This window comes from Marmota monax, unplaced genomic scaffold (genome assembly GCF_021218885.2).
Source record: "Marmota monax isolate L192 unplaced genomic scaffold, Marmota_monax_Labrador192_F-V1.1 WCK01_AAM20220418_F8-fsc00035, whole genome shotgun sequence".
Taxonomy (NCBI): domain Eukaryota; kingdom Metazoa; phylum Chordata; class Mammalia; order Rodentia; family Sciuridae; genus Marmota; species Marmota monax.
Genome location: NW_026691961.1, coordinates 375574 through 398834, shown reverse-complemented (window position 1 = coordinate 398834; position 23261 = coordinate 375574). Strand labels below are relative to the sequence as shown.

Genomic DNA, 23261 nt, shown 5'->3' with positions numbered 1-23261 from the left:
TGCAAGAAAAAAGCCCAAATGCCTTTTATTTTTGATCTCTTATCATTTCCAGATACGGTGATGATATATAAATGCAGGTGTTTGCAGCAGGGTTTGTGCAAGGTTGTGGTCCTGACAATCTCTCGTTGACAGTTATTATCAGATATAAGTGCATGGGATTCCTTCTTTCATAGCCTCCTGACTTTATTTATTTTTGCAGGGGTTGAGACAAGTGACTCCATCTTAAGCAGACAGCATTCCTACCTCCGCCTTTGATGAAGATCTTTCTGTAAGATCCTTGTCATTCAGCCGTGTTGTCTCTGGTTCTGGTTGTCTCCCAGTGCCAGGATGGACCTGCCCAGTGGTTGGTCTGGTCCTATTTCAGACACAAGTGACTGTCAACTAGGACTCAGTGTCTAGATCCAAGCCACACCGGCACAGCAAGGGACCTGGAAGGAGTGGCTCAGGCTGCTTTCCTGGAGACCAAGGTTGCATTCAATCTTGTCTCTCTGATGGACACTGGTGAGAAACTGAAGGAACCTGGCTAGCATTATGCTGTTAGCAGCTGAACTTCTGCACAAGTTTGGTAGAAAATAGGTACAAAGTTTTTAAGGAAAAAATATAGAATAAAAACAAAAGAAGGATAACAGTTCAGTTAGTGCAGTTGTTCTGATTCAAGGCAACCTATATGAACAGAAAGAACCCAGGGGACAAAGTGAGACTTGTGTAGCTACATTAGAGGGGATGAGAAAAATTTCAGATCTAGGCAAATCTATACACATGTATTATAAATTTGAAAACAATGAGTAGTGTCACTAACCACAATGGGTGTTATAGTTTTTCTTTGGAAATAATTTTCTCTATACCATCAAGCCAGTATACACAAAATATTCAGAGAAAAAACCAATTTGTTTGCAAAATCAGTTTTATCAAGTTTTACCAGATTATTTGCATAGAAGCTTGGAGAATACTTACATATCATATTGGTCTTGAAAAAAAATATTTTCAGACTGGCTAGGGATATAGCTTAGTTGATAGAGTGCTTGCCTCACAAAAAGGTCCTGGGTTTGATCCCCAGCATCATGAAAAGAAAAATAAAATTCAGCCTAAAAAGCTGTATACCAAGACAGATTTTAGTCTTGTCCTCTGTATCTATAAATAATTTAAATGACATCCCACTGAAAATTTCTTTAAAATAATTGTTTTCAATTTTACCCTGTTATAAAGAGGAAATTCTCTTGTAAGTAACCGCATTGCCAAAAAAGTAAGAATACTTTGAATTTGTTTTTAGTTTTTGAATTTTGGAGTATCAAGCATGGTGGAAAAGTAAACATTTCCACTTTGGTTCACAATCATAGCTGCTGTGCTGGATGCAATAATAAAATGCCGCATGCAAGGTTACTTTACAGGAAAAAAAGGTTTGTTCAGGTCCATTTCTCAGGTCCAGAGACAAGGCACTGGCATTGCTGAGTTCTGGTCAGGGTTCTTGGTGGCAGAACATCACAGTGGCTGGTGATGGTGGGACCACATGTGGAGTGAGAGCTCAGCTCAGACTCTGCTCTGCTCTCCTTTGTTCCTGCATTTCACAGTAAACACAACAAATGGTGCCCAGGCTGTGGCCAGAATGCTTTCCTGCTTTGACCTCTCCTTTGATGTCTTAGTGCCTCAGGCCATGGGCACAATGCAGGCAGATTCTCTGCCATGGTGAAACCAGGGGGTCTTTGGCTCAGTTTCCAGCAGAGCCCTCACTCCCATCACAATCTGCTCTCCTCCCCTCCTCCAAACTCTAAGGTCTTGGACCTGGTCTGCTCATCTTCTGAGCCCTCCCCAGGGCCACCTATAACCATCTGCTTGGAACACACCAGGGTTTTTCTACCTGCATCTCCAGACTCTTGTAACCTCTGCCTGGTCCCTAACTCCAAAGCTGCCTCCTGCCCTCAGGTAGTCTGATTAAAGAGCCTCCTCCTTGGCACCATGTTCTCCATTCACTCTCCATATGTCAGAGAAGTTCATTAGTTCACAGTTGAGAGAGTTTGAGAGCATGCTGCTTGCTCTGGCCCAGCCATGTGGGCTGCATTGCACCCTGGTAAATGGCAATGTTGGGAGCTCTTGTGGGAAACAGGTCACCTCACCAACCAGGAAGCCAGATGAGCCGGGGGGGAGCCAGGCTCTAGCTCCTGTACCAATCCCCTCATGAGCATGAATCAGGGTCCCTCACGGAAGGCCTAATCCCTGCAAGGGCACAGCACCAAACGTCTAAGCACCTCTAACTAGTAAAGGTATCACCACCTCCCATATCACAACACTGGGACCCTCTAAAGGTTTCACCACCTCCCATGTCACCACACTGGGACCAAGAGGCCAAACTAGGACCTTTAGAGACATGCCTACTCCACACCCAGATCACAGCACTCAGCAAATTGCTGCAGACTCCAAACAGCCTGAGAAAATGTTTTCCTAAATCTTGAAAACAAACACATTTACATAAAGAATAATGTTTCACATAAAACTCATATAGATACAATGATCAGTTAATTTGGTATCATATAATTAATTCTTGTTCTGTTTTCTAATCTAAAAATTTTAGTTACTCAGTTTCTTTATTAAAGTAATGAAAATATTTTTTCAGGCCATGGGTCTTAAGATGATCAGAAACCTATATGAAAGCATACTTGTCAATCATTTCCATGAATCTGATTTCAAAGTTTATATATACAGACAAAGCAAAATAACAACTTTATTTATAACAATGACTTAGAACATATATAGTTAAAAATTGGATGAAATTTCATAATTAAGATACAATTCAATTATTTCCTTTGTATGCATCATTTCCAAATAATAATATCAGGCCAGGACCAACAGTCATTTAGAAACTTCAGGTACTCTCCAACATACTCACATTGACACCATATCCATATCAATATGACTTTTAAAGGATTTATGATTACTATATAATTTGAAAATGTTCATATACAATTCAACACATCAAATTAGCCTGATTAGTTTAATATTTCCCTTTTTTATAAAATAAACATTTGAGAAGATCTAGGGGTCTCAGCAATATCCCAAATTTAAGTTAAAAAAAAAAAATCTTAATTTAGAACTTGGATTCTGGGGAAGTCCTGCCAAAGATGTTGAAACAGTTTTAAAATGTAGTTAAAACACTAACCATTGAGAAATCATATTCATTCAAAGGCAGTAACAACTGAAAAACTTTAAAAGAAAATAAATGCAAAAGAAAATAAAACCCTAAATTTAACTATTTCAAGACTCATATTGCTAAATAATAGAAATTAAAATAATAAAGCAAACAAGATATTATTTTGAAAGAAAATAAAAGCTTTGTTTTCCTAGGACAATTACAAAAGGTACAGAAACACTTCCTGCAATATGGGCGATTTTCTTTACAAGAAGCCCACTGATAACCTTAAAGCTGAATCACATTAAGTAATTTAAACTTGATTAGATACTAGAAGAATTTGTGCCCAAGTTTATGAGTTATATAAGAAAATCATTGCATTGAACAGGGCATATGTGACTCTTAGAAAAAATTGAAGCAAAGTTGGCCAGACGTGATGGCAACACCTGTAATACCAGTGGCTTGGGAGGCTGAGGCGGGAGTTTCATGAGTTCAAAGCCAGCTTCAGCAATAGCAAGGCACTAAGCAACTCAGTGAGACCTATCTCTACATAAAATACAAAATAGGGCCAGGAAAGTGGCTTAGTGGCCAAGTGCCCCAGAGTTCAATCCCTGGTACAAAAACAAAAAGCAAGACAACAGCAACAACAAAAACGAATAAAGTTGTCCAGTTACCCTGAACAATACAGACACATTAAGAAAAATCAGATTATATTGAAGGAAAATATTACTCTAAACTGTAAAACTACTGTCCAGGACATGGTTGAATATTTAAAAACAAACAAACAAAAAAAAACTTTCAGAAATTAAAAAAAATACAAATTAAAAAACATCTTCCATCCTTTTTCCCCCTAACACTAGGTCTAGAAAACTTATGTGATTTTTAGTATAGTGAATTAATTCTGATTTATATAAAATATTAATGCTCAAATTTTTAGAAAAATCTAGATATAATTTCCTCTAACTTAGAGTCAACATGGCTACTAAGAAAATTCCTTTTACAAAATTCATGTTGCATGAATACTTCGAAATTTCCTCTAAAGTTTTATGACTTATTTGGATCTATAACTTGCTTAATCCAGCAGATCTGCCCCGTAGTGCCCATAGCTCATTCAGGAATAATCCACCATCCTACTTTTTAAATTTTTTTTTTTTTTTAGTATCTATTTAGTTGCAGATGAACACAAAGTATCTTTATCTATTTTTATGTGGTGCTGAGGATTGAACCACACATGGTGTAGCCTTACAGATGCCAGGCCAGGGCTTTCCCACTGCGCTCAGGCTCCAGCCCCGACCCATAGTTCTACTTTAAGAGAAAATCTGATTCTACCACCCAATTTTCTTAAAAAACAAAAACAAAACAACAAAAAAAAAAAACCTGTTTCATCAAATGAATAGATCTTATAAGAACATGCTCATAGTTACATATTCCTTTAGACCTCTCACTTCACTCTTTTCCTTCTGCTTTTTTATTTTTATATCCATATCATAAAATCTTTGAATTTTTAAAAATTGTTCATATTTGTAATAGTTGCATCAACACAACTTTATATGCTCATACAATTTGTATAGAAAATCATACCCATCAATTAGAAATTCTAAGTCTCAGCAACTCTCACTTGTAGTGAAAACCTACGAAATTGGCAAAACTTTAAAAGTTTGTCTTATACCAAAAATTTAAGGATATGTAATTCTAGGACCCTATGCACTCCCATAACAATTTTTAAAGTGAAAACAGACACAAGTAATAATAGATTCAATTTTTTTTTTTTAAAAAGAGAAACATTTTAAGTAGTTGTTGCAAACCTTTATAATTTTATTTATTTATTTATGGTGCTCATAATCAAATCTTATGTCTCACACATGCCAGGCAAGTGTGCTACTGTTGAGCTACAGCCCCAGCCCCAGATTCAAATCTTTTTTGTTATCACAAAATTAAAACAAACCAACCAACAAAACAAACAAAAAACCAGAATGGATAAATTTCAACCTCATGATAACAGTTAAACATTCAGTATTTTAACTCAGAAATAAACGAAATATATTATGATACATAAATACACACACACACACACACACACATATATATATATATATATATATATATATATATATATGAGACCTATAAATCACATAATTCATAAGCATGTGTCACATTTATTTCTGCCTAATTTTTTTTTTTTAACCATTGCACTTAGACAACTTATGAAAACAGTAACCTTAAACAGAAACAGTCACTGGGTATCTGGCTGCTGGTGCCCTCCTCCTCCACTCTCTCTTTTCCCTGCTGCCATTACATATGCAGCTCTGCTCTGCTCTTCCAACAATGTGTTCTAAGTCATCTCGGACCAAACCAAAGAGCCACCCCAAGATGAACTGAAACCTGTGATCTGTGAGCCAAAGGAAATCTTCTCCCCTTAACTTGAATTTCTCGTGTTTTGACACAGCAATAGAAGGTTGAGTAACATGAAGAAAACTGGAACACCAGATGCCATTATAAGATCCATTACTTGCATAGGGTTTTCACCGTTTTTTGTTTTGTTTTGTTTTTTGTCTTTTGTCTTTCAAAAAAACTGGGAAATCAGACCTTTTTCACATTCAAGGCTTTTTCTCCATTATGAGTACTTTCATGCATAGGAAGGAAAATGGAATGTCACACATTCAGGAGGTTTATTTGCCAGAGCAAGCAAAATGGTTCTGAAGGCAACTAAGAACTTACATATACTCATTCAGATTTGTTGTAGTGTGAGTCCTTTCTTGTCATTGAAGGTGACTAGAAATATTAAATGATTTGCTACTCTTTTTTTTTGCATTCAAGGCCTTTTCTCCAGCACAAATTTTTTCATGCGTACAATGGGAACTAATAATGTAAGGCATTTTCCATTCTTTCCTCTAATAGGGTTTCCGTCTAGTATGAGTTGATGCTTTGAAATAAAGACTTTATTACCCCATTTACAAACACAGGGCTTCTTTCCCTTATGAGTTTGTTCATATTTTTTAAGGTGAATGGGCCTACTGAAGGTTTTACCAGATTCATTTGTAGGACTTCTCTTCAGTATGAGTTTATTCGTTGTCTATGCAGATGAATAACTGAAGGTTTCACCACACTGTTTATATTCACAGAACTTCTATCCAGTGTGAGTTTGTTCATGTATGTGAAGGTTGCTGGACTTAGTGAAAGCTTTTCCACAGTGTTTACACTGATAGGGTTTCTCTCCTGTATGAGTCCGTTCATGTGTATGAAGGTGAGTGGACCTAGCAAAGGCTTTTCCACACTGTTTACATTCATAGGGCCTCTCTCCAGTATGCGTCCGTTTATGTGTGTGAAGGTGACTAGATGTTGTGTAGGCTTTCCCACACTGTTTACACTCATAGGGCTTCTCTCCAGTGTGAATTCGTTCATGTTTTTGAAGGTAAGCAGAACTAATGAAGGTTTTCTCACATTGTTTACATTCATAGGGCTTCTCTCCAGTATGAGTTCGTTCATGTATTTGAAGGTAAGCAGAACTACTGAAGGCTTTCCCACATTCCTTACATTGGTAAGGCCTCTCTCCAGTATGAGTTTGTTCATGTGTTTGAAGGTTAGCAGAACTAATGAAGGCTTTCCCACATTGTTTACATTGATAGGGCTTCTCTCCAGTATGAGTTCGCTCATGTGCATGAAGGTGAGTGGAATTAGTGAAGGCTTTCCCACACTGTATACATTGATAGGGCTTCTCACCAGTATGACTTCGGTGATGTTTGTGGAGGTGACTGGATGTAGTGAAGGCTTTCCCACATTGTTTACATTCATAGGGCTTCTCTCCAGTATGAATTCGTTGATGTATTTGAAGGTAAGAAGAACTAGTAAAGGATTTTCCACATTGTTTACACTCAAAGGGTTTCTCCCCAGTATGAGTTCGTTCATGTTTATGAAGATGACCAACTGTATTGAAGGCTTTGCCACACTGTTTACATTGATAGGGCTTCTCTCCAGTATGAGTTCGCTCATGTATTTGAAGGTAAGCGGAACTAATGAAAACTTTACCACACTCCTTGCATTCATAAGGCTTCTCTCCAGTGTGAGTTCGTTCGTGTACTGGAAGGTAATTGGAACTAGTGAAGGTTTTACCACACTGTTTACACTGATAGGGCTTCTCTCCAGTATGAGTTCGTTCATGTGTGTGGAGGTGAGTGGATGTAGCAAAGGCTTTCCCACATTGTTTACATTGATAGGGCTTCTCTCCAGTATGAGTTCGCTCATGTGTGTGGAGGTGACTGGACTTGGTGAAGGCTTTCCCACATTGTTTACAGTGATAGGGCTTCTCTCCTGTATGAGTTCTTTCATGTAATAGAAGGTAATTGGAACTAGTGAAGGCTTTCCCACACTGTTTACACTGATAGGGCTTCTCTCCTGTATGAGTTTGTTCATGTGTGTGAAGATTACTGTACTTATTAAAAGCTTTCCCACATTGTTTACATTCATAGGGCTTCTCTCCTGTATGAATCCGTTTATGTATTTGAAGGTAAGCAGAACTTATGAAGGCTTTCCCACACTGTTTACATTCATAGGGCTTCTCTCCTGTATGGGTTCTTTCATGTATTGGAAGGTAAGAGGAACTAGTGAAGGCTTTCCCACATTGTTTACATTCATAGGGCTTCTCTCCAGTATGAGTTCGTTCATGTGTTTGAAGGAAAAAGTAACAAGAGAAGGCTTTCCCACATTGTTCACATCCATATGGTTTCTCTCCTGAGTGAGACTGTCCATGTTTTCGAAAAGACCTGGAACAACTGAACTCTTTTCCGCATGTCAAACACTTATAAGGTCCACTTACGGTGTGCACTGCTACTTGTCTTTGAATACTCGTGAGAGAAGTTAAAGATTTTCTCTTCTGTTTAAGTTCAGATGGCTTCCTTCTACTCTCCTCATTCTCAGATGGTATGATGTGGCTATTAAAATAAAAAGTAACAGGAAGATGTGTCTACACAGTTGCTTTCACATGGACTTACTCTAGTAGGAATATCCTTTTTTAAAGTAAATTTGAAATCTCACTGAAGGTTTTTCCACACTGAGTACCTAATTTTAATTTTCCAGAGCCTACAATGATTTCTATAAAAAGTTACAAGCAATATTAAGGGTTGGCTCTTTATTTCTTTTGTATTTATTAATAAGCCTTAGAAGTATATCATTACTAACATCAGGGAGTCCGGATTTACAGTCATGTCTAAACTTTGAAGGTAAATGCACTGATTAGTCTGCAACCCTGATTCCCCACAGGTAGAACTGAAAGAGTAGTATCACAAATGCAGCAAATAGTACTGGCAGCGTATCAATTATATTGAACATACTAAAATTCAATCCTATTCCTTAAAATTCACATTTCCAATACAAAATTTCCAGGAATAAAAATATTTCATTTGCGTTTATTTGATTTGTTAGCTAGTTCTTTAAGTTATAAGACATGCACAGTTCCCTTAAGGGATTCTGCTTCCTCTTGGGAGCATAAATTACCTTAGATCTCTCCCAGGAATTGTGTTCTGTTCTTCAATGTTCTGGTCCACCCATTTGTTTCCTAAAATGTTGGCCCAGAATAATCATTATGAATTAATGTAGTTTAAGAATAAATTACAACCCCGGCTGTGGTGCACACCTGTAATCCCAGTGGCATGGGAGGCTGAGGCAGGAGAATCACAAGTTCAAAGCCAGCCTCAGCAGAAGCAAGGCACTTAGCAACTCAGTGAGACCCTTTCTGTAAATAAAGTACAAAATAGGGCCGGGACTGTGGCTCACTGGTGGAGCCCCCGGAGTTCAATTCCCAGTACGCACAAAAAAAGAAAAAAGAAAAAAAAGAGACTAAATCATAGGAATCATACTGCTAAGTGCAATGACATCTGGCCTCATTTGCTCCCAGAGTAAAGTACACATTCTTAACTTGTGAGAAGAAAAATAAAAGTCCACATAATCTGCATTTGATTATGTAAATAAATGTTATCATTCTTACCTATAGAAGCCAGATTTCTAAGGACTTCCTGCATCACATCCCTGTGGAGACTCTTCTGGGAAGGATCCAACAAAGCCCACTCTTCCTGGGTGAAGTTAACAGCCACATCCTCAAAGGCCACTGAGGTCTAAAATATTACAAAAGTACAGTGCAGGCCAGGAGAGAATGACAGCATGAAGAATCTACTCTCTACATGCAAGATGTTCATATGATTTTGTGGCCTCCAATATCTCTTTCATTACTTGGTCATCAAAACTTGTATTCTCTATCCGTACTCAGTCTTCAAACAGAATAATTCTTATGTAAGAATGAAAGTACTTAGAAAATTAAGAGCAGAGCAAAAATACTCTTCTTGTTGTGGAGAACAAAGAGTAAGGTATGCTCCTGGGTCACCCATAATGTCTTCAAAGGGTGCATGTCTGCACATCATTTTTTTTTCCTTTTTTGGGGGTGCTGGGGATTGAACCCAGGTCACTATGCATGCCAGGCAAACATTCTACCAACTGAGCGATATAATGAAGCCATACTACCTCATGTGCAGAAGAGAGTTAATATTAGTCCTGATAGTACCTACTGTAAGAAATGCCTACTGACAAAAGTTGCATCTTTGCTGGAAGGGGAACTAAGGATGGAGAGGGATCCCAACGAACTAAGCAGTAAGGCTGAATCACAGTGTAAGAGTGTATTTAATGAAACTTTGCTTTCCTTTGGAAATTCTATTATTTTGCTCCAATATTATGTTAGAACTTAAAAAATTCAAAATCCTTCCTACCAAAACAGAATCCTCTGAGCAAAGAGTCTAGGAACTGCCCTAGTAGACCACATTTCATCCAGGTACTCACAATATGGTAACTGGGGATTGAGCTCATCCTGTGTGACTACAGCAAAAGAATAAGTAGAATTTAAGGTGCTTTACTCAACATCAAATTTAATCAACTAGTAAGCAACAACAGTGATAAATAAACAATTTGATAATTTATTCTGATTAATATCAAGATACAGTTGGATAAGTGTCAAATACTTTTACTGACATTTAACAAACAGAATTTCTAGTAATCACCAGAAAGTACTTTTCCAAGCCAAATGAAAATAAGAAATGTGTAACACCTATCCAACTGTGGTAGACAGCAGACTGTTGGCTTTTCCAATATACACTCATGTGCCACATGACTATGTTTTGGTCAAAGACATTTGGGGTTAATAATGCTACATATGCATGGTTATCCGTAGTAAAGAGATAACTGATGTGTTTATAGTGATGGTGGTACAAACAAACATACTGCATGATCACCTTTGGTATCTTGTTACGTAAGATGCTGTGCAAGGCTGTACCTGGGAAGCACCGTCTCCACTTAGCCTAGGTCTGTAATACGCTATTCCTTCTAGGACTGTGTAAACACACTTTGGTGTTTGTGCAATGGTGAGAAAGAAAATGAATTTTTAAGTTGATAATTTCTTCTGATTAATTATCTAATTATCTCTCTGCTAATCTTATGCTATTTCCAATAGTATATCTTAGATGTTCTTTATTTATAGTCTGGTGTCACTTAAACATCGTGACTATAAATACAGAACATCTAAGATATACTATTGGAAACAGCATAGAATTAGCAGAGCAATAAACAGAGAGAACAAAAGAAAAAAAAATCAGTGCCTTGGAATTCATATAGATGAGTAATAACGTAAGGTATACAAGTGGAGACATTCACAAGCAATTCAGAAGATGAGTCAAAACAAACTGGTATCTAATTTTTAAAAAATGCATTACTTCCCTCCATTCCAGACAAAATATGAATTCATTACAGATTCTGATGTGAAATACAAAACTAAAACACTTTCAGAAGCTTACAGGAAATATTTTCCTAGAGGAATAGGGAAAACATTTTCACATAACAAGAGTAAGCAATAATGAAGAATGAGAAATTCAAACATTAAAATTAGAGGAATAAAAAGATGAAAACACCTGCAAGAGGGGAGACACCTACAATATGCGACACAGAGAGTTAGGGTGCCGAGCACGCGGCTCAGGGGGCTGAGGCAGGACAATCAAATGCAGGATCAAAGCCAGCCTCAGCAACGTAGCAAAGCCCCGAGCAAATGGGCAACAACCTGGCTCTAAATAAAATATTAGAAGAAGCTGGGGATGTAGCTCAGTGGTTAAGCGCCCCTAAGTAGAGAGAGAGACAGAGAGAGAGAGACAGAGAGAGAGAGACACGGAGAGATGGAGCACGTGCACACACACACCAGGGCCCAGAGTGAGAATAATCAACATATGACTCAAATGGGAAATAGCCAGACGTGGGACAGAAGGTGAAAGCTGCCTATGGAGAAAGGACCACCTCTGGGTGAAGAGAAGCCCAGGAGAAGGCCAAGCAGATGAGCACTGACACCCACTGCAGGCCCAGCGCCCCTCAGTCAGGCAGGATGTGGGTAGTGGGGAGAGCAGGACGGCTGCCTGTCTAGTGGTATTTCCTCACACCTAAAATTTACCATGACCTGCAGCCCAGAGACTTTTTCTGTGTATTCTTAGGGGTCCTCACAAATTCACGTCTTACCTCCTGAACTGCTGCCAGGCTCACACAGTCAAGATCACAAAAAACTGCCCTTTGCTGCCAGCACAGGGAGGAAAAGGAGCCATTTCCAGCACACCCAGAGAACTCTATCTTCCTGAGCCTACATTCAAAGGAAACTACTTCTCCAAGGCTGAGTCACCCAAGACATTATCAGCAAAAACTTGTGGGGAAAAAGAAACACTGAGCCCAGCTCCCCCTAATCTTCCTGCCTAGGTCAGGGAGGAGGAAGGGCTGAGGCTCTTAGAAACAAAGCCATGAAATGATCTCGTAAGTAGAAAATTCTAAACTGTGCATGCGCTGAAGAAGAAAACGCAAATGCCTGGAACTAAAAAATAAAGCCAAGCTGTACACCACCACAATAAACACAACACACTTACATCCACTAAAACACGAGCAACCTGAAAGCCATCACAGAAGATCAAGAGTAAAAGTATTTAGAAATTACCAAGAAGACTTTACAAAAACCACAAAATATTTCTGAAAGAAATGACACACATAAAAATATCTACCATTTTTGAGCTCAAAGAATTATAAATCTGCCTAAAAATCAACCATAGGTCAATTCACTGCCTTTCATAGTATCAATGACATTTTTATACAAAATAAGAAGTACTATTCTAAGATTCACGTGGAATTGAAAGAAACTCAACAATGGAAGAAGAAAAATAAAGTGTAAAGTGATTTCAAAACCTGCTTTAAAGGAGTAACAAAGGGAGTGTAGAACTAGTTTAAAGGCAGACACACAGAGCAGTGAAGGAGGACAGGGGGACCCAGGACCATGCAGATACACAGAAGGAAATGATGTCTCTCAAGGGGCCACGGTCATTCCAGGGGACCAGGATCTCTGGAGAATGAATGGCTGGGAAACTGGATGTTCATGGCAGCACCTAAAGTCAGATGCTCCCCTCACAGCACACGCATACATGAGATCCATGGGGACCAAAGTCCTGAAGTAAGATGTGAACCTCACCAATTCTTAGAAGAAAATGCAGACCACATGTCTCACAACACTGGATTTGGGGATGATTTCTGGGATATAGTACCATCCATTTGATTCATGAGAATAATAGATAAACCTAATTTCACCAAAAATAGCTTTTAGGCCTTTCATTTGCAGCAACGAAGCCAGGACTATTGAATACCATCCTAAGTGAAATAAGTCAGGAAGAGAGAGAGACACCGACTGTGTGTTCTTACACAGCAAAGCTCCAAGTTGGCTTCACAGAAAGTACAAGGGTATTCACCAAAGATGAGGAGGAGAGAGGAGAGGGGACAGCAGGGCTGGGTATCAGAGTCCACTCAGGAGGAGCCAGCACTTCTGCTCTCCAGCAGAGTAGGTGGCCATAGTGCACAACATGTCACTGTGGTTTTCATAATAAAGCTGGGGAGCAGTCCACTGACCCTAAGAAATGATAAATGTTAGAAATGGAAGAGCTAGTGCCCTGATCTGATTAAGATGCAATGAAACAGGTGTACAACCAGCTCACTGCACCTCATCCACATGTGCAACTTAAAAGTGAATCAGCATTAGAAAGGAAAATGTTGTCCTTCATAGGACACCGTCAGCAAGTGAAATGGCACTGGAAGGAATTGTAGAAAATACCTGCACATTGTGCATCTGGAAAGGAGCTGAAAACTTGAAAGAATGAAGAAAAACCAGCTGACAAAGCTCAACTCCTTCTGACATAAGGATGCAAACCTAACTGTAATAAAATGAAACACCTTAAAAAGTGCCAGAGATCTACAAAACCTACACTGAAGGCTACAAAGAAGGATGAAAGGCTGTCTTCATGACAACAAAAACAAGTCAAGGATGCCTGCTCTCACCACTTCCAGACAACACAGCAAGAGGAGTGCTACCAGGGAAGCCAGGAAAAAAATCCCTGTGTTCCAGACTTCAGCCAACTCACGTAGCCCCAGACAGTGGGACAAAATCAAGGACTTCACCAAGCAGATGGAGGTGGGCATAGGCAACTCAGACTCAGACTATCACCTGCAGAGAGAACAGGCACCAAGATGGGAGGAGACAGTGCAGCCTCTGCACCCTTCACCATCTCGTTTCCCATCAATAAGGACTACCTGGCAGTGGTACCTGTTTGACTTGTATTTCTAGCTTTCTGCTCCCTAAAGTCTCTACTGCAAGGGGTCAGGAACACATGATGGTGTTTCTTCACTGCTGTTCCTACCAGAAAGCATGCAATATGGGCATAGATCCACACTTGATAAGTCCCAGGGCTCTAAGACACACACAAATACACACAGGTCTCACACAAACGTCCTGGCAGGCCCATGACCCCTCAACTTTCACAGGCTGAAGTGATCAACCATATCTCATGTATCACAGTGCTGGCTCCTGGATCCCAAGCCATTCCCCACAGTTGGGATAACCCAAATGAGTTCACACTGTAGATCCACATAAAATCCTGTGCTGCAAAACTTACAACAGCAGTACACGATTTCACTGTAGAAATTGAAAATATCATACAACATTGCAAGGGATCCAGAATACCACACAACTCTGAAAAACAGAGCAGCAATTTGACTAGCACTTTATGAGTAAAAAAATACTTGCTTCAAGTTAACAGTAACCAAGGTGCAGTAATGGCACCAGGAACCCCATGTAGATGAGGAATCACAAGAACTCCAGGGAGCAAGAGGTCAAGGAAACAGCAGAGTGAGCTGCTCCACACAGAAACTTAGAAATACAAGCAGAACCATCATGATGTTGGAGCAGCCTCAAATTTCACCTAACTGCATGATGCAGCTTCAGGGAAACATGGCTGGCGGCCTTGCAGAGGTTTCACTGTCCTTGCTGCAAACCATGAAACTCAGCACCATCCTCCATACAGTAGCCTGAGCGCTCAGTGTGGGCTCCTGTCATTGATGCCAGTAACCAAGGACTTAACCTGTGAATCACTGCAGTTGGACATCACAGGGGATCTAGAGCTATCTGACTGAAAAAAGCCTCTGACTGCTCTGTCTAAGTCAGAAGACAACAGGTGTAAAAAATTATTGGGAATTGCTTAAACATGTTTTAAGTAAAAAAAAATCCTGCATCTGGATGGATGTTTATACAAAACAATCACAACGTGAACCTGGCAAAAAAAAGGTCCAATAAACATTTTTCTCAGATATTACAATATTCGGGTGGGCACAGTAGGGTATGGCTCAAATCCCAGGAATTTAGCAGGCTGAGGTGAGAGGATGACATGTTCTAGTCTACCCTAGGTAACCTGTCTCAAAATTAAAAATTAAAGGGCCTGGGGATGTAGCTCAGTGACACAGCACCCCTGGGTTCAATTCCTAGAATATAAAAAAAATGAGAGTGTTCACGGCACCCAGGTATTCCAGGGAACTGAGATAGCCCATGCAGGCCAGGAAGAATCCTTTCAGAGAGGACCAAGAAAGACCGACATGCCCAGCACTGGTTGCTCTCCAGGCTCAGGTCTGCAGAGAACTGAGGCTGGAGGGGTATAAACAGCACTACCATGTGTTAAAGCAGCAGCCCCAGCTCCACTATCCACAGGCCCTGGAGGAGCTGAGCTCTTGCTGTTTCTTCTGTTTTCTTTACAGCTATTTCCTCATGGAACTCCATTAAAACTCAACTTAACACAAGCTAAGAGAGACCCTCTGAGTACACTGAGCAACTAAACTCTTGCCTCCAAAAATACTTTGGAAAGTCACTACACACAATGGCTACACCCTTCAACAAAGGCAAACTCTGAATAGAGGGAGAAACTGATTTCAGAGGAATCCATTGTAATATTCAAATACCCACTTCTCAAAAGCAACAAAATAAAGAATACACAGAAATAGGAATATACAGAAATAGGAATATACATCTCATCAATGGAAAAATGCTTGAATTAAACCACTATTAAGAAAACATGGACAGGGCTAAGGTTGTGGCTCAGTGGTAGAGCACTTGCCTGGCATGGGTGAGGCACTGGGTTCAAACCTCAGCACCACATTAAAAAAAAAAATAAACAAATAAAATAAAGACATTGTGTTCACCTATAATTTTAAAAAAAGCTTAAAAAAAAAAAAGAAAACATGAACACTAGAGTCACTAACAAGACTTAAAACCAACTGCCTGAATCTTTAAGATGCACGACCTACAACAGGTCAAAACACCTGATGAATAACTGAGAGACTCACATGGACACGCAGTGAAATCCAGTGACAGAAGGAGTCAGCGGCAATCGCCTGACAGTGAGTGACAGCTGGAGCACACAGAAGAGCTGTCGTGGTGTCAGTCTAGCTCAACAGCACACCCACCACAGGTACCTCTAGGGCACTTAGCCAACAGCAGCCCAGCACACATCCTTCTCAACATCACAGGGAAGTATCCACGACCAGCCACCTTCAGCCACGACAGGCGTTAGTGCAGAAGGCTACCAAATCCCAACATGGCACCAGGAACACTGGAATTACCATGGCGTCAGTAACAGAAACACAACTGGGTGACCTACAGATATCTGCAGGTTAAATCCCAAAGTTCTAAACAGCACATGGGTCAAGGGTGTCTCAGGATCAGTCTGAATATTTCAAAGGAAGAAAAAACTGAAACTGCATCTTAGGAAACTTTGTGGAAGAGAGCACAGGCAAGGCTTAGGGGGAATTAGAGGAGCTGAAGGATTATATTACAAAAGAAGAACTAAAATCAACCCTTCATCCCTCCACTTCAGGAACTAAAGAACGAACAGAAATGAGAACCTATATCTGATGCTATCATATAATTAAAGACATCAATGAAACTGTGATGAGGAAATCAATAGAGAATCAACTCAAAAGCAGGCTCTTTGTGGACATACTTGTAACAGATACACCACAGCTAAGTTAAGAAAAGAGACACAAAACTTACTCAGCAGAAATGAAAGATACCATTATTCATCCTACAGAGAGTAAAAAAACCATAAAGGAATATTATGAATAACTGTCTGGACCCAATTTGAGAACTCAGATGAACGGGACCAACTCCAGGAGGAAAACAATCTACCACAACTCACACTGGAGGAGGAACACACAACATGGACAGGCTAATGAAATGATAATAACCATCATCAGAGGAAAGGCATGGCTCAGTGACGTCATGGTGGATTCTGCACCACACTAAGGAGGAAATGAAAACTACCCTTAATCCCCTCTAAAAGGAAGCAGGTAACACTTCCAACTCATTCCTCAAGGTGTAGCCTATATGATATGCTGTGATGTGAACAGTTTCTGGCAGCCAGACCAGGGAACCTGCGTGGACCATAGATGAGTGGATTCAGCACCCTGGCAAAATTGCAAAATAAGCATCAATATAAAAAGGATAAATGAATTGCATGTACTTTGATCAAACTGCAGTGAAGCAGCTCGATTGTTTCTTTAATTTCATTTCTTAAATTCTGTGAAGTCCAAGACCAGGATTGGTTTGTTGAGGAACTTCAGAAAACTATTTCTACAAGTAGAAATAGTAGACAAACATTTAAGAGTAGCCAAAATGTCCAGGAGTCTCCAACAGCTTGTAGAAAACAATATCTGATAGTATTATAGACTGAAGGGCCATGTAAACCCCAAATTCACAAGGTACAAGGTGAACTCCCAGTGGGTGGCATTAGGAAGGGGAATCTGGGAGAGACCTGGAATTAGATGAGATCATAAAAGATGCTCATGAATTATCAGTAATCTCATGAAAATCTGTTCTGTTCACACAACAGAATTTTCATTTAATAACAATTTCCATGATACTGAATCGATTTGTAATTGCCATGTTTGTCCCATAAAATTTATTGTATCTTCCAAGTTCAAAAAACAGGAAGCAAAATGGAGCTGTCCACTATAAGGAGTTCTTCTTTATACAAAGGAACCAATATTCTCACGAATCTTTGTAGTCCAAATTTATCTACCACAACTTTTGTGGAAATGCAATCATTTTCTACAGCAACAATGACAGATTTTTTTTTATATTTCTTTTCTCTAGTAGCGTTCTTGATCCTAAGACACATAACTGCATTTGAAATCAAATTATAAAAAAAAGGTGAGGTCTCACAAACTTTCTACATGTGGAAAGAGGAAGCAGAAAGGTAAATAAGAATTTTTATCAAACACACACACAACAAAAAACCTATCTTTTTTTTTTAAATCTTCTTTTTATGTCTTTTAGAATAGTTTACTTTGCTGAGCTCTGAATAAACACATTCTACATTTAAAACTGGGTCTTAAATAAGGGGGAAGATCATTTCAAAGTGAAAAACACAGAAAGGGCTGGTGCTGAGGGAGCATAGATGTGTCAGGCTCAAGGGGCGGGTAAAGTCCCACCTGGTCTTGCTTACTGAAACACTCCATGATCACCCTCCCAGGAGACCTAGACCATGACTCCAGTCTAGGAGGCTTTCAGGTTTGCACAGCACTGCACTGGGGTGGGTGGTCCTTATGCTCTGGGAGAGTTTTCCTCCTATACAACTGTGAGAGAATGCAAGGGCAGGAATCACTGCTGATCTGGCCCCTTAGCACCAGCATCCACAGGCTCACTGTCCACCTGTCTCCAAGGAATGGGAACAGGGCTTGAGGGAGACAGTGTCCCTAGGAGGCAGCTATCTAGATGAGGCCTATTCCAGGAGATTCCTCAGCCCCAGGGCCTCCAGCTTCTCCCCTGAAAAGCTGCAACCCACATCTCAGGCTGTTCTCTAGGAGGAGTTGACCCTGAAATTGCCTGTACCCTGCAGGACAAAGGTCAGCTATAGGAACCTTGTGGCAGCCCCATGAAAGGGCAGTGGCCTAGTACACAGGACCTTGTGAAGAGTTGAAAGGGAACTTTTACCCTAAGGCATTAAGCCTCTGTGCCTGGGCAAGGTAAAGAAAGACAGACCCAAAGGGTTGTGACAGTGGGGCTAGCTGGTGGTGCACTCCTGTAATCCCAGACAGGAAGATCGCAAGTTCAGAGCCAGCCTCAGCAACTGGTGAGGCACTAAGCAACTCAGTGAGACCCAGTCTCTAATAAAAATACAAAATAGAACTGGGATATAGGTCAGCTGTTGATTGTCCCTGAGTTCAATCCCTAGTATCCCCACACACACCCAGAAATAAATAGCAAGAGTTGCAACAATGGAGTTCCGGTGACTGTCCTGTGCTTTCACCACTTGGCAAATGTTCACAAACAGAAACAAATATTTGATGCTGTGCCCACTGAATGCAGTGTGAGGAGCAAAGAGTGGATAATGCTCTGAACTGGATCAGGAAGTTGAGTCTGGAAATGTGAGGAGAAAGTAGGTATTATAAGGATCAATTAAAAGCCCTAGCAGGGATTAGGTGTGGGAGATGGGGGCAAATTGACTCCTAGTGAAGAGTACGGACATGGACTCCTCAGATCAGCATCCTCTACACAGGAGCCCCACACCTGAGGCAGGATCCCCTGAGGCCCACTGTCTTCAATGCACACTGAGGGGCTGGGCTGGCATCAAGCTGCACAGAGAGTGTTCTGCCAAAGTGGCTGCAGACCAGGCAGCACACTGGGAACCCACCTGCACTAGCCCACACCATGTCCTGAAGGCATCAAGGGCTGAGCTGTAGCAGCATCTGACTCAGGTCTGGGCTGACTGACTCTGGAGCTGACAGTGGGAGGCCAGAATCCAGCCACAGTTGGTTACCACCAGTTCTAAACAGCCCACCTCCCTGAGCAGTCCTGGCCCCACACACTCACCATTTCCTGCCTTCTGGAGAGTCCTGACTTCCTTCCTGTGGACCTCATAGCACCTGGAGGTCAAAAAGAGATAGACCTGAGCCAGAGCCACTTGGGCCTCACACAGCAGAGAAGACACAGTCCTGGAGATGGATTCTGAGCTGCAGAGGATGAGAGATGAAGGCCTCTGAGATCACAGAAGGCCACCTGCTCCAGAAGACCCCTCTCTTGTCCCAGCCCACATACGCACACTTTGGGGCCCGAGTGACAGGAGATGTATCAGGCTCCTGGATAAATGAGGCCAGGAAGGACAGGGTTTTGGCTACAGCCCTTTTCAGGCAGGGTTTCCTCCCTGCAAGGGGACCTGCCCCACCAGGGGACACTTCCACTTAAGCAGAGCTGAGTCCTGGCTTTCCAAAGCAGGCCCCGAAGTTCTTCTGCACCTCTGGGCACAGAGTCACAAGCATATGTGAGGAATTACAGCCTTGGTGTCCAAGGCAGCCGACTGCCATCTTTTTAACTCATGGCAGACACCTTCTGATACTGAAAATCCCTCCCCTCTTTTTTTCCCCTCATAAGCAATTAGGGGAACAGTTTTCTCTTCAGGAATCAGAACAAATACTTGGTACTCAAACTTAACTCAAGTTTCCCTCCTTCCTCCAGGACCCTGGACTCTGACCCACTGGTGCTAGAAATAACATAGAACCCTTCTTCCTGGTGCCTCTTGAGAACAGGCTGACTTCTGGGGAAACACTCTCTGACCTGGGATCTGACCTGGCCCCCTCCTCGCTGCCCTCCCCTCCAGCTTCTCCCTGACCCTGTTTGCCCCTCCCTAGGAAAGCAGCCCTTTCTGCAGGAGCTGTGGGTGCTTGCAGAGCTGACTGGTTCCACATACCCCTAAGTTCAACCCCTGGTACAAAAGAAATAAATAAATAAAAAGCAATAAACTCAGTGTGAGGGAGGAAACAGTATATGAGAATCTTTAATTGACAGAATATTAGACCAAATATTTCTTTTTCTTATTCTTCTGAATTACCCTTCTTCCTTGCCCTCTGGAAATATTTTCTCATCTTTTTTAGGTCTACTAATAAATGGCATTTTGCAGCTAATGAGTAACTGAAGTGAGCAAGTCTTTCCAAGGCAGCAAACCCAGGGAAGGGCTTCCCTGCCTGGACACTGACCTGTCAGACTCCAGCTTCAGGTCAGCCCAGCTGTCACCAGGCACATCCTCCCACCCCTTCAGGTTGCCTTTGTAGTTTCTTGGGTGGTAGTGGTCGCTGTTGTCACTGAGCCTCATCTGCAGCTCATTTTATTTTTTATTTTGAGACAGGGTGTTGCTAAAGCAGGTTTCAAAACTGCGATCCTCCTGCCTAAGCTTCCCAAGCTTGCTGGGATTACAGGCTGGGCCAAAAGTTTATAGGTTTTTGCTCCACACTGCTGGGGTCAGTTTTCCCTGCTTTGGAATCCTTGTTGTCCCTTCATGACTCTGAGAGAATCCAGAGGACAGGAATCATGTCTGTCCCTCTCCCTTCATACCAGCATCCCACTGTCTGACCAGTGGGTCCCTAAGAATGGACAAGGTCACAGGGTGCAGTGGCACATGCTTGTAATCCCAGCAGCTCAGGAGGCTGAGGCAGGAGGATTGTGAGTTCAAAGCCAGCCTTAGCATCTTAGGGATGCCCTAAGCAGCAACTGAGACTCTGTCTCCACATATTAAAAAAAGGCTGTGGATGTGGCTCACAGATTAAGTGCCCCTGGGTTCAATACCTGGCTTAAAAAAAAAAAAAAAAAAAAACAGAATGGAACAGGTCTTATGGGGAGACAGTGTCCCTCTCCAGGAGATTCCTCAGCCCCAGGGCCTCCAGCTTCTCCCTTCAGAAGCTGCACTCCACACCTCAAACTGTCCTCTAGGAGGAGCTGACCAGGGCCTGAAATTCCCTGCATCTTGCAGGACATGGGGCAGCTGTGGACACCCTGTGACAACCCCCATGAAAGAACAGGATAGTGGCTCGGGACACAGGATCCTGTAAAGTGGCCAAAAGACACCTGTGCCCAAAGGCATTTATGAGGCACCTGTCCTTAGAGAAGATAAAAGAGTCATAAGTGCTTCTTAATCTCAAGTTCAGGTCATTCCTCTCTGCTTTCCACTCCTAGGAAAGAAATGTTCACCCACGTAAAAAAAAAAAAAAAAAAAAAAAAAATAGGCCGTCCATTACTTGGTGAAACTACAACAACTAAATCACTGTCACCTGCACGTCGCCTTAAGAACGGACGGTCCAGAAAGTGCGCGCCAGAGGGTGCAGTCGGCGGCGTCTGGGAACGCGGGAAGGCACAGCTGCTGCCCTAGGAGGAGCCAGGCTCTAGAATGGCAATGCATTTGGGACCCGCTTCTTGCGCACGGGGAACGGGGCGCGCGGACAAGCGCGTTCCTCCCACCGACCACCGCCGCTGCGTTCCTGGGAGCCGCCGGCTGCGGGAACTGCCCAGATGACCCACGGAGGTCGGAGGTTCTCAAAGGGAGAGGACTGGACTCCAGGGTCCCGCTGCCGCTTAGCCCACTCCGCGGTCCCAGGGGACAGGGGACAGCGCCACTCGCCAACGGGGACCCGCGCCAGCCCACTCGCGGCCCCAGAGGACAGGGCCCTGAGCCACCCACCAGCCCGGACTCCGCCCCACGCTCCGCAGCTGAACCTCACGCCGGTCCCCACGCCGGGCGCTGATCGGGTCCGCCAGTCTTGACCGCACACCCACCGTCTCTGGTCTGCGGAGTGATTCGCTGTCCTCCCGAGGAATCTTTAGAAACCCGAGCGGGGACACACAGGCCGCGCAGAGCCTCCCGAGCTTCCGGAGCAGAGGACGCGGGCCTGCGAGGAAGGAGCTCCGCGGACGAGGAAGAAAAGCCCGCGAGACTGCGGAAGCCCGCCCTTGCCATCCGTTCGCGTGCTGGACTGGACAGTTCCGCCCCAGCGCCCTGATGGACAACACCTAGGCAACGCCCCCGTCGTGAGTGACAGCTAAGCTCATCCAATCCCTGGCTGCCAGAGGCCAGAGTGACAGGTGTATTGACCCATCTCTTTTCAGGTTCACCCTCGCGGTTGCGCTGAGACCTGACCCTGTGGGGACGTGTTCGCTGTGAAGCTGGCAGAAGATAGTTTAGAAATGGTTGTCACGAACCGAGCAAAGCAGAGGAAGAGATGTGCTGCTCCTGCCTGAAGCGACATGAGCTTTGCCTTAGCAGTTCAGAGCGCACCCTTCCTGACCTCTACTGTTGTGACCGCTTGGACGCTCAAGGGAGCCCGGCTTCTAGGGCAGCAGCCTGCGGTGGCGACCTGATGGGTGCCGCGAGCTTAGTTCACAGGTCTGGAAGCCACAGGGACCAAGTTCAAGCAGGTGAAGTTGATTATAAATTACTCAACGAATGTGTGCAGTGTTTTTTGTTTTTTTTTTTTTTTTTACATGTGATCAACCCAATACAGTAGGTTTTTACTAGTGGGTATTTTCGAGGAGACCGCTCTCACATTTACTCTGCATTCTGATCTTCCAGTACGTTTCAGTCCAGAATACGCCACCTTCCGTGTTGTTATGGATTGCACACGAGATGTTCCCCAGAAGCTCACATGTGACACCCATCAGGAACATTCGGAGGTGACATTTTTATAGGCCTGAGGCCTTCTAGGAAACTGAGGCAGTGTGACCGCCCCTTTCAGACCCCAATTCTTTAGAAAAACAAAGTTCTCAGGCAAGTTCTCAGAGTTATAGGCATGAGTTTATTAGAAGGGATAGGAAGGAGAAAGGGGACATTCTCAAGAGAGGGGGACCTCTCAGGAGAGGGACGGTGTGCACTTCCAGTCCTCCAGTTTTATTGGGGTCCCAGGGAAGTTCCTGGACAGTTCCAAAGTTACACATATTGACTTTTGACTGACA

General features: G+C 42.4%; 1 protein-coding gene across 1 annotated transcript; it reads right to left on the bottom strand.

Annotated features, from left to right (window-relative positions):
- Positions 1–22272, bottom strand: LOC124082528 (zinc finger protein 709). Its single transcript, XM_046429002.2, has 5 exons — positions 22089–22272; positions 19359–19411; positions 9102–9228; positions 8612–8672; positions 1–8049 (listed from the first exon to the last, which is right to left on the bottom strand). The coding sequence occupies exons 1-5, from the start codon at positions 22267–22269 to the stop codon at positions 6249–6251; spliced, it is 2223 nt and encodes a 740-aa protein (XP_046284958.1). The 5' UTR covers positions 22270–22272; the 3' UTR covers positions 1–6248.
- Between the last annotated feature and the right edge of the window lie 989 nt (positions 22273–23261).